The sequence below is a fragment of the Hydra vulgaris genome, chromosome 12, assembly GCF_038396675.1.
Source record: "Hydra vulgaris chromosome 12, alternate assembly HydraT2T_AEP".
Taxonomy (NCBI): domain Eukaryota; kingdom Metazoa; phylum Cnidaria; class Hydrozoa; order Anthoathecata; family Hydridae; genus Hydra; species Hydra vulgaris.
Genome location: NC_088931.1, coordinates 7,495,722 through 7,508,941, shown reverse-complemented (window position 1 = coordinate 7,508,941; position 13,220 = coordinate 7,495,722). Strand labels below are relative to the sequence as shown.

The following is a 13,220-nucleotide window of genomic DNA, read 5'->3' as shown; positions in this document are numbered from 1 at the left end:
TTCACATACTCATATACATACACACATACATACACACACACATACACATGTACATATATACGTATATACAAACATACCCATACATACCCAGCCGACATTGTCCGACCTCAAACGTTCCAAAGACGTCTTTTTTAGGTCTTTAATGTATGAGGCTCAAGTTTTTTTTTTAGTCCCGGGAAAACGTTCAAAAAACGTCGTTTTTGCGTCCTATTTGTATTAAATTATTTTGAAATAAATTTGGACGAACAGGGCTCAAAGAAGACGTTTTTTTGAACGTACCATAAAGACGTTTTTTAAACGTATCAATTGTGTTTATCCGCCCGTTTAGACTAAAATAAAATACAAGAGTAATTCTTATTTATTTTTTACTTCAGTGTAACTGCTACACTTTCTTTTTTGATACCAATGTTTTCGGCTCCATTACCCCTTTCCTGCCCGACGGGACATATATGTCCCGGTCCATTTAAAACCAGATTAAGGTTTAGCTTATGTTTATATCCGCTTAAAAATTTGTAAAACAGTGATAATCAAAATATGTTGCTTAGATTTAGTAAGGGGTCGTCCATAAATTACGTCACAGTTTAGGGGAGGGGGAGGCCATTATGTGACAATTTGTTACGAGGGAAAGGCGGGGCTCGATTTTGTGACGCAACATTTTTTTTTTTTTTAATGTAAATCTAGAGAAGACTTTCTTTTAATTAAAAAAGTATCTGACCAAACCAAAACCCTCAGTTGATGTTAACAGCCTGTTAACGGACTGTTACGGCTGTAATAGTCTATGTGCAGTGTTCTGCGCTTTGTCTTTATATGGTAAGCATTTTAATTATTTAGTGCACAAAAGCGTGCAGCATCAAAAAAACAACATTTCTTCACTAATATAAAAAAAGTAATACCCAAAGGTAAACCTGGAACTCTCATCTTACAAGCCTGAAGCGGATTCCACTTGGCCACAAACAACTTGCACGAACTCAGAAAATTATATTTATAAATAAGTATTTTTGCATGTAAAACATATTATAATGTATTATTATGTATTATATATTATATATATATAATATTTTGTATGTATTATATACTGAAAGAACAGGTTTTTAAAATTGGTTTCACGTTTAGGATAGCGATGTTAATTTATACAATTTTACACGGAACTATTAGGGTAAAAAAAAAGCATTAAACAGACTGAAAAGTACTTATTAATTAACTCAAAAAAGCTCAGAAAATTATAGACATTATTACATTTAAAATGGTTTTGTTTTTTGCAAAATTTTGTACCCCATTTCCTAAAAAAAATTCCTAATAAAGAATTTATGTTTTATATAATACACAAAGTTATTTGTTTTATGTAGACACATTTCTTTTAAAATTATTTTACCGGGCTAAGAAATTTCTACATTCCCCTAAAATGGTTTTCACCAAAAAAGCACCCATTTAATATTACCCTTACACTCAAAACCACCCTTACACCCAATACCACCAATCACCTAATCCTACTTAGCCACCCAGCTCTACTATCCACATACCCAGACAGTCTACCTAAATGCAGCTTGTGTAAATGTAATATGTATATATATATATATATATATATATATATATATATATATATATATATATATATATATATAGATATATATTACATATTTTACTTCCATTTAGCCTGTCTAGAAATATATGTCCTGTTATAGTTTCCATGGCAACTAAAACGAGGGCCAAGGAAAAATTTATGATTTTATGCTAACAGTGCCATTAGTGTATAAAATCTTAAGAAGATTTTTAAAATGAAAGTAATTGTCATACCTTGAGCCTGAAAGGGTTAAAATGTTTATTAAATATAATAAGTTAGACATTGTATAACATATTAGAAATTATAAGAATATGGAATTATGTTAGGAATCGTTGTGAGAAACGATCATTATATTTTATTTATAAATTTATTAATTATATTTTCATAACATGTGGCTAAGTCTTAGCAGCATGCACAGCTGGTTGTTAAGACATAGCCACATGTAGTAAAAATGATGCGCGATGCAATTTGTATTTTTAATCTTAGCCAAAGAATAAATACCACAAGGAATTAATTATTACCATATGGCATATCAAATGGTCCTTTAATTTTATAAAACTGAAAATAATATCATTAAAATGTTTATTATTATTTTAATTTATTGAGCATTTGTGGATATAGTGGGCATAGAAATAAAATCAAAATTTCTTAGACTTAGACCATTTTCAAACAAACTTATTTTTCAACTGATTTACTGACTTATTTTTTAATTAGTTTGTGACTTAGTCTATAAGTAGCTCATTTGAAAATGTGTAGTCAATGTATTTTTACATTGTATATTACAACATGGTAACAATATATCAAAAAACAATTCTGTTCAAAATGGATGTAATCGTTCTACAAAGTTTATCTTTTTAAAAAATAATACATCTTACCTAGTATTGTTCTTTAGAAACTAGAGTACTTCAATTTTTTTAAATCTTTAGACTAAACATTTTCAAATGAGCTACTTATAGACTTATATATATTATACTTATACTTATATTATACTTATATATATTATAGCATATATTGTGATATAATATATATTGTATATACAGCATATAATATATAACATATACAAAATAAAAAATTCTTTTCAAGATGGATGTAATTGTTCTACAAATTTTAACTTTGTTTAACTACGAGGTTGGCAAACTAGTAGTTTAATGTTGAACAATATAAAAAAAAAAGCTAAGCAAAAAACATTATTTAATTGTATATGATATTTTTAAAGAAATAAAAAAGTTTTATTTCTTTGAAAATGTGAAATATAATTAAATAATTGATAAGTAGCATTAGAGGTCTTTCACTATTTTTTTGGTAATTATATTGTTTTTAATAAAAACATTTTGAGAATAAAGATTTACTGGATTTTCTATTTGTTTCACTGTTCTGACTATTTTTGAATTTATTTAGTTAAATATCATATTTCAAGTTTATATTGTTACAATGTCAACAGAAAACAAGTTTTCAGATTATGCAGATGATTTATATGAAGTAATTTTTAAGAAGTTAAAAGATAATTTACCTTTGCTTATAACTGATTTAAAACCTTTAATAAAAGAAATAGTCAACTCTGAAAGAATGTTTCCAAAAAAACTTTAACCAAAACAACAGTTCAAAACAAAATATGGAAAAGGAATATTTAAAATTCAAAGATCAGCATCAAAGATATTTTGTAAAATCACTTGACAAACCTGAGTATCTGTATTACAAACATAGTAGGTGTACCAACCTCCTTAGTATCTACAACGATTGTTTACAGCAAGAACCATTATTTATCCCAAGAAAGTTTAGAAGTGATAGCTACCATTTCATGTCTAACGAGAAAGAAAATACAATTAAAAAGTTTGATTTATAACGTCTCAAGTCTGAATGTGAAGTTCTTACTATAAGAAAAGACAATTTTCTTACATCATTGAAAAACATAGATGATGAAGTGTCCAATTTTATTATAAATCACGACTCTAGTTTTGAACTTCACAAAAAGTTAAGACATCGATATCAAGAATGCAAAGATGAAGATATTGAACGCATCAAAAAAAAATGGTCCAAAAAAGTAAGCTCTACTAAACTTGCTTTAGAAAAAAATAAAATTCTAGTAAACAACCATCACATTACATAAATAGTGATAATATTTATGCAAGTTCCATTATTTTAAATAATGTTACAGACCATGACCAAAAAACACAATCAACCCCATCAAAAAACTGGATAAGCCCAAATACAAAAAGATACAACCTAAGGTCATCAACCTATCTACCAAACACTTGACATCTTTTCAAATATCTCTTCTCACAAAAGTCCAAAGTTTTGCCCAGCCACAAATGGTAATTTCTTATATATTGGTTCAGATATTAAAAATTTTACACAGAAACTTATACTAAAAGAAAAATTTTTTGGTACCACAAGTAATGACATTAGTATAATTAAAAATAAATCCAATTATAGTACCAAAACCACTCTGCCAGAATTAAACGAAATTGTTTCACAAATTGAATCAATCAAACATATTAAAGTTCAACATTACAAAATAAGAAAGAAAAGCAGTTAAAGAACTGCAACTAATGAAAGACATAGTTATTAAAAAAGCTGACAAAGGCAATACTTTAGTTATAATGGATTCAACATATTATATTAACAAACTTGTTCATCAAGACCATCTTTTATCTCTTACTACATATGAAAAAATAAGTTCAGAATCTGATAAAATAGTTTTTAGAAATCTATTTAATTTGATAAATAAATATAAATGCCTTACAACAATTTAGATAAAATATATCACAAACTTGAAATGGAAGTCAAGTAATTTCTATATAATTTCTAAAATTCACAAATGTCAAGAAATTATTGACAAGGTAAAAGAGTCAGACTCTTTATTTGTTGAAATGAAACCACCATAAAATCTCAAAGGTAGACCAATTATTGCTGGAATAAATTCACCTACATCTCATTTGAGCCAGTTTCTCCATATAATTGTGTCTCCTATTGTAAAGAAACAAGTATCTTTTATTTCTCTTGGAATTTTTCTGAGGATTTCCTCAGAAAAATTCTAAGAGAGCTTGAATCAGAAAGTCGTATAATAACATGTGACATTGTTAACCTCTATACAAGCATTCCACATTATTTTGGATTAGAAGCCTTAAAATTTTGGATAAATAAATATAAAGACTTGATAGATAAAAGATTTACACCTGAATTCATAAGTGAGTCTGCATCTTTTATTCTATATAACAATAATTTCATATTCGACAAACAATTATTTCACCAAATAACTGGTACAGCCATGGGTACAAATTTTGCACCAGATTATGTATGTCTTACTATCGGGTTCCTAGAAGAGACTAAGCTTTTTCCAATAATCCTACCTCAGTATTTTTCTAACCATGAAGTAGATGATATAAATAAATTTTATTTTAGATATATTGATGACGGTTTTATAATTTGGCCAAAACATCTAGACATCAGAAAATTTGAAATTTCTTCAACTGAATTAAATGACTCTATTGGGTTTACAATAGATTTTGGCAAGGAATTTATAAAATATGATAGCACCTACTGTGTAATTAACTTTTATTCAACAACATTCTATAGTAATCTCAATTGTCAACCTTTAATAACAGAAGCTAACCTTTTGCTCAAAGTATCTTATAATGAAAGAATTAAAAATGTTTTTTCTAATATTCACCCGGTATTAGCTTTTAAACAACCTCCTAACTTACTAAGAAGACTTACTTCTTCAAATATTGAAGTAACTAGTAAGAAGATTGGCATATTCAAATCAAAGATATTCGGTGCAAAATTTGCAAACTATACCTTCAAGAAGTAGATGAGTTTAAAATATCTACTGGTACTATTTGGAAAGTGAAAAGTCACATCACATGCAACAGCAAAAATGTAATTTATTACCTAAAATGTTTAACATGCAAAAAACAAGCATATACTGGTAAACTAATACAGGGTTCCCACTATTAAAACTGAGACTAAAAGTAAGGATTTTAAGGAGATTTAAGGAGATATTTTCCTAATATTTAAGGAGATTTGGTCACAACCGACACTTTTTTTAAAGAAAAAGTAAGGAGAATTAAGGAGAAAACATTACAAACAGAATCTTATTTTTTTCAATAAATTTTAAATATAAACAGAAAAGTTATTATAAATTAGTATATTACTTTACATATATGTAAATATATATATAATAGAAATATAGGTTTGCAAACTATCAAAGAACTATATATTTTTTACTTTGTTAACAAGTATAATCCTTCATTTTAATAAAATTTCCTAGATGATTAAAAAATAAAAAAAAATAAGGAGAAATTAAGGAGAGCAGTCAAGTTTTATCTTTTTTTAAGGTTATTTAAGGACTTTTAAGGAGAATATGTTTTTTTAAGGATATTTAAGGTTTTTAAGGAGGAGTGGGAACCCTGTAATAATTTAAGATTAAGTATAAACATACATATTTCCAGTTGCAGAACTGGCTAATCAACTAATCGATACAACAACCACATTTATACTTGCCAACATGCCAGCAAAAGTGTAATTGAACCTTTTTTTCCAACTTTTCATCTTTCTTCAGTTTAACAATGAGAGTTTGTTATCATATGAAAAGCATTTGCACAAACAAAAACATGATACATTTAATTGATATTTCCTGTCTATAATTACAATTCAATCCTTCACAATCAATAGTTACCCATAGCAAAAATATGAAAATTAAATTATTTTTGTTTTTAATACAAATATCTTGCAATAATACCAAAAACAGCACCACTGATGATTATTTAAAAAGCCTCTAGTGCTAATAGTTTTAATATATGAAAAAAATATTTTGTATTATTAATTTTATTTTGGTACCGTAAGATTGGGTGGCTTTGACCCATTTTGCACCTTAATGTCTATTGCATGAAAGCCACAAAAGTTATTTCCTCAAACACTAAGTACTATTAGAAGTACATAGAAAGGACAGTTAGAACTATCTGTCTCCCATTTGAAAATTATTTACCTGAAGAATCTTTTGGGTGGTTTAAATGTTGGGCCAAAGTCGCACTGTGTGTTAGGTTGACTTTGGCCCAACCCTGTAAAAAGGGACTAAAGGAAGCAAAACAACAATAAAAACAACAATATTTAGGCAAAGAAAATAAATTTACAAAAATAAAGTGACAAAAAAAGATTTAGTAACAAAGTTCTTGTATACAGTAAATAAAATATAGGTACAAACTAAACAAATATAGGTACCAAGTAAACAAAACAGTATAGGTATAAAGTAAACAAAAATGACTAAATAAATGTTTTAAAAAATTTAGAGAAAAAGTTCTGGAACTAAATAAATTCCTCTTTTCGAAATTTTCTTTGGTTCCTCAATAAAATCGACTATTTCAGACTGGGAAAAAAAGTTCCACTGCTGGTAGTGACCATTTCCAGTTAAGTCCATTTTTTTTCATAATAGTAATTTCTGCTCCATTTTTTCTTAATTCTTTCAACTGCAGAAAAAAAAATCTCGAAAGTTACTTTAAAATTATTCAATAGTTATTACATTAAATAATATTAGTTATTAAAATAATTAGTTATAAAGTTTACTAATTGATTAGCTAAATATAAATAATTCAAAATAAATAAACAAACCTGTCCAGGATTTAACTCTCCATTGCATTTAACAATTACATAACAATTCTCTACAAGATTTAACAATTTCTCCTTTTTATAAACATTTTTTGTTTTATCAATATTTTGAAAGTTCTTTTTGCCTAATGCTGAATGATCTAAAGATTCTGTATGACTTTCTACGACTAAACTTACACCCGCAAAAATTAGATTAGAAGTCTCAGTAGTTCCAGTATTTGTACTTGGGCCAGCAAAGTCAATGTTGTTGGTCTCAATTGTATTTATAATACTGATAGGTGTATCTACATTATTTGAATTTAATCTATTATTTTCATTTATAACACAAGATGATATATCTGTTGAACATAAGCTTTTACCTGGGACAGCACATACTTTACGTCACTTTGGTTTTTTAGAACCATCTGAGGGATCATCCAGTGACTTACATAAATGATCTAAAAATGATTGGCTTACTAAATCAGTAGTTGAGTCTAAACCTACATTACAACATGGTAGTTGTGAAAGCACTTGAGACTTGTCTAATGGAAAAATTCCAGTTTTGCGAAAACCAGCTCTAAGGTTATCATTCCCATGTTCATTTAAGTTGGTAATTAAAAGTCTAGGAAATTCATCTTTAGGAAGAGAAGCAACTCTCCTTCCTTTTCCTTCCTCCTTCCATTCACATAATATTTTGCACCAGTTAATCTTCATAGGTCTAAAGTAGACAACATCTAATGGCTGCGTGAGATGTGTAGAGTTTGCTGGTAATGCCACAAATCCTATGTTATTGCTTTGACATGCATCCAGTACTGCAATGCTCAAATGTGAAGATACGTTATCACCTATAATGACACTTCTTCCTTGAGCCTTCTTAAGTCTTGGAAGAAGTAAAGAGAAAAACCAGTCCTCAAAACATGTTGAGTCAAACCAACCACTTTTTGATCTGTTATAACGTGCTTTTGGTGGCCCATGTTCCATCCATGTATTCCATAACGACTCAGCTTTGTAAACAACATAAGGTGGTAGCAATTCACCATTAGCATTGCCACAAAACATTACAGAAAACGAGGTCTTTGTAGAATTAATTATGCGTTCAGGATACTTACATCCACGCTTTGTTAATATTTTTTTTTTACCTGGATCATCACTGAGATTGGTTTCATCATAGTTCCTTATATTATCAGGTGATATATTACTTATTTCATTTGATAAATTTGTAAAGTAGTTATCAATCACAGTCGTTCCTATTTCTGCTCTCTTTCGCTTTATGTTGCTTGCAAATCTTACTGTGAGTTCTGGATTTCTTTTTAAAAAAGATCTAATCCAATCGCCACCTGGAAAATTATTTTTGAACTGAGGTATAACGACGCCTTTTTTCTCTAAATACCCTTACACTATGCATCTTAAATCATATTTATCAACAGGAAAACCAAACTCAGATGATTTTATTGCATATGTCTTAAACATGTCTTCTTCTTTTGATGTAAATATTTGCTGACCACCATACTTATTAGGATATGTCTGTTTTATTTTATTTTTAATGTTGATCTTGGTATATCGTATATCAAAGCTGCTTGTCGTTGAGTAATTAATCCATTCTTTAAATCTTTTAATACATTGTCTAACTGTTCTAAAGTATAAGTAACATATTTTCTTTTTCCACGATTTGGCTTGTAATTTTGTGGCATATTTAAACTAAGAACTAAACAAATATCGCTATTTATTAATACAAACTGTTATACTGATTTTCTATTGCATTACTACTACACAATTTTTCATTCCAACATAGTAACTACCATAATATCTATAAATGATCACTAAAAAAGGTTTACTCTAATACATGGGGTGACTTTACCCCGGGCCAATGTCACCCTATGTAGTGGGCCAAAGACAACCTATTTTTTTTTAATCTCAATTGCAAAAAAGTAATAAACTGTTTAGCTTTCGAACCAAGATAGAATCAAACACTATTGGTTTAAATTTAATTCAGTGTATATTCCAATAAAAAACCTTCTCCAGGTACTGCTATCAATATAATAGTTTACACACCTAAAAAAGTTTGGATTTTAGGTGCTTCTTACAGTGCAACTTACAATAATATCACAAAGACTCGAGTTAAGTAAACTAAGTTAGACTAAATAAATAATAAATATCCCACAATTTGCTACTAAACATTAACTGGCATACCTTGAGGTATCGATTTTAAACCATTTTTAAACAAAAATTTTGCTTGGCTAAAGTCATCCCGTAGGGCCAAAGCCACCCAATCGTACGTATATTGTTTTTCGTATATTGTTATTATAATCGTATATTGTTTTTAACAAAAACATTTTGAGAATAAAGATTTACTGGATTTTCTATTTGTTTTACTGTTCTGACAATTTTTGAATTTATTTGGTTAAATATCATATTTCAAGTTTATATATATATATATATATATATATATATATATATATATATATATATATATATATATATATATATATATATATATATATATATATATATATATATATATATATATATATATATATATATATATATATATATATATATATTCAAATCTCTTAAATATTAAAATTACTTTATAATCATTATTCTATAATTTTATTCTTACTATATTTATGCAATGGAATTAAAAATTAGTCAAAAATTTTTTATAAATACTTTTTAAATAGATGGCTAATGCTTATTTAAAAAGATGGTAGTTAGTTAGCCACAAAGTTAGTGATGTAGCAGCAGAAAATATAGATTTAAATCGCATTTGAAATTTTTTACATATCTAAACCTAAAATTATTTAAGACTTTTTTTATTGTTTATGGGAATGCATTATTAAAGTACAATTTACTTCACTTTATTTACAGTTGTGTCATTTTTAATAATCAGATTTTTCTACAATACTGCTAAACTTTAACATTAAACATATCCTAAGTATATTATTGGCTGATTTGATAATAATATGCTTGGTTTTTATTGTTTTCTTTAGACTCATAAATTTTATTGTTTTCTTTAGACTCATAAAAACAAGTTGAGTGCAGTACTACCAGGGACGAGGTGGGGATTGAACTTGGAACTTCTCGCTTATGAGGTGAGCGCTCTACCACTACACCACTACCGCATTACATATAATATATATGTATCAAAGATCAAATTAAGTGATCACAAATTATGATATCTGGAAATATTTTTGGTCCTTAAATTCTCAGTTTATAAAAAACTGTGAACACTGTTTTAATGAAACGGTCAATCATATTGCAAAAATTATTGAAAAAACAAAACAATAAATTTACTACTGCAAAATAATAACAGTCAAACTTTAGATATTTTAAATTATGAATTTGTTTAACTGATCATACCAATTTTTCACTACTGTATATATATGCAGTTATTAAAGTGAAAGTATATTGATTGATTATGTTCTTGAATACTTCGAACGTACTTAATACACTTCTAAGTACAAAATCTCAAAAGCGTAAAATAATGCTTTAAAAATTTCACTACTTCTTAAATTTATCTTTCACCATATAGATTGAATACCATGTAGTTTAAAAAATATTTTTATTTAAAATAGTATTTATTCAAACAATCTTTTTGCTGTTTTTATTTTAACTTAAATAGAAGAAAAAAGGAACTTTTTAAATCACGCAGCCTAACTTAAAAATGACTGATATATATATATATATATATATATATATACATACATTTATATATTAATTTATTATATTATACATTTATATATATATATATATATATATATATATATATATATATATATATATATATATATATATATATATATATATATATATATATATATATATCAACCCTCGAAATTAGAAAAAATGAGGTTGGCAATTTATTGCTGACCTCATTTTTTCTAATTTCGTGTTATTATGGAAAAGTAAACAAAAGTCAATGAGTGATCTTTTATCAATTAGTTGAATCAAGTGTTATTTTTACTTATTATTTTACAATAAATGCTGGGATAATAAAAAAAGTAATGATTTAAATTCATAAGTATAAATTCATAAGCATTTGCTCTAATTTTTTATTATACAGAGAGGTTTTTTACTATTCAATATAATATTTGAATAGGTTATTCGGAAAAAGCAACATTTTCATATTTTGGAGATTTTAATTTATTGCAATTTACTTACAATCATTAAATTAAAATAGAGTACTTATTAAATGATGTATCTGTGCAGATAATAAGCATTTTGAAATAATAATATAAAATAAAAATAATAATATAAAATTAAAATTTTAAAAACAGGTTTTTTATTACTCCTGCAAAATTTGAAATTCTGGAATTGTACCCATATTTTTGATGGTTGGATGGTTTAAATAAGGGCTTAACCGATAAGCATTTTTTATGCTGATTCCGGAATTTTTGATTTGGTATTTGTCGATTCCGGATACTATACAGATAGTTAGGTTACACAATTACATTTGAAATATTTAATTAAATATTAATTGTAGATGTTGTCTTGTCTTTGTTTATCGGTCCATTATCTCTAACTAGGACACCATGTTTTCGGATTGGGATTGACCATCCATTCAAGATGTCAATGAGACTGGTAACAATCAGTTTTCCAGTGTGGCGGTCCTCAAGATTTCTCAATGATAGCAAAACAAACATCCGGTTCAACTCTTGGTTAATCCAATTGGCAGTTAAGGATAGAAACGCATTGAGATTATTGTTGCTCTTTCAGACACTTGGAACGTGGATTGAGTCTGCCCTATCAACCAAAATTTGAACTTTGTTTCTTGCTGCAGCAAATATTTGCAGAATTAAAGTTCTGGAAGAAGTCATTTATTCTGGTATAGTGTAATTAGGCTCTAACTCATGCATCAAAGGAACCAGTATGAATTACAAAATTAAAGGGCGAGACATCCGATGCAATCATTTCAGCTATCAACTTTGTGATCTGTAATTGACACGGGCTGTTGGCATCAAGAGAGCTTCAAGTGTCTGCACTTTTGGCTTCTTGGAAGACATTATCTTTTTCAGCTTTTCTCTTCTTTTCTACTTCACAGATTCCAGAATAGACGTTGGTTAAAGACTGATCCATATGTGTGTGGGTCATTCCCTCCTGTTTTCAAATTGTCCTTGCATACAAGACACATCGCTCTTGACTTGTCAACAGCGTTTATTTTGAAATATTGCCATATCTTATTTCGGGACATGGTGTTTAGCTGCTTTAAACTTTAGCTGTTCCAAACTTATTCTTTTTATTTATGATAAAAATTACTAAATACTTATAGTTTTAAACTTATTCAATATTCAAAATAATTTAAAATTATTTGTTTTGATTTTAATGATTTATATTTTATAATACAAAACAAAAATTTTGAATCATGAATAATATTGAGTATTGATATTTGATGTCATGCTTATTAAATGTGTGTTTGTTAAATCGACAAAACTACAGAAATGAGTAATTTATGCAGAGTGGTATTTTTCTATAAATACTTTTTGAGTTTTTCTGCTTTATTTTGCAAAAAACATTTTCTTCTGGTTATTTTGTCTTATGGTATTTTGTTTTGGTCATTAATTTTGTTTATTTTCACTATTTGGATTGGTCTGCCGTTTTGGTACTGATACCGATTAGTCGGTTTTTAGCAAAATCCAGCCAGTACTGATTTCCAGATCAAGATTCGGTTATCCTCTAGTTTAAATATACCCTGTATATTTAAACCATCCATTATTTACTTTTAACAAAAAATGTATTAAAAAAATGTATTAAAAACACAATGACAACGTCTTAACTAATAAATAATAAGAAATTAAGAATAAGTGTACAACATACTTTTTAGTGATGTAAAAGTAAAAAAAATAATAAATTGATAATAAATTTATTAAAATGTGTTTTCAAATATTTATTTTTCATGCTCTGAGAACTTTATTTCAATGTCTATTAAGTTCTTTGAGTTAAATTAACTTGGTACTAACTTAGTCTCTGGATAGTTTAGAGTCTGATCCAGTAGCTGTTGACTATTCAAAGTCATGAGTATTGAGAAAGTTATTATCATAAAATGAATATTAAGAAAGTTAGTAGGATAAAAATCACT

At 27.4% G+C, this 13,220-nt stretch overlaps 1 protein-coding gene across 1 annotated transcript; it reads right to left on the bottom strand.

Moving 5' to 3' along the window:
* Positions 1–6,921: 6,921 nt before the first annotated feature.
* LOC136087921 (uncharacterized) lies at positions 6,922–12,854 on the bottom strand. The gene is made up of 6 exons (XM_065811549.1): positions 12,833–12,854; positions 8,764–8,849; positions 8,578–8,668; positions 7,594–8,526; positions 7,169–7,449; positions 6,922–7,026 (listed from the first exon to the last, which is right to left on the bottom strand). The coding sequence occupies exons 1-6, from the start codon at positions 12,852–12,854 to the stop codon at positions 6,922–6,924; spliced, it is 1,518 nt and encodes a 505-aa protein (XP_065667621.1).
* Positions 12,855–13,220: the final 366 nt, after the last annotated feature.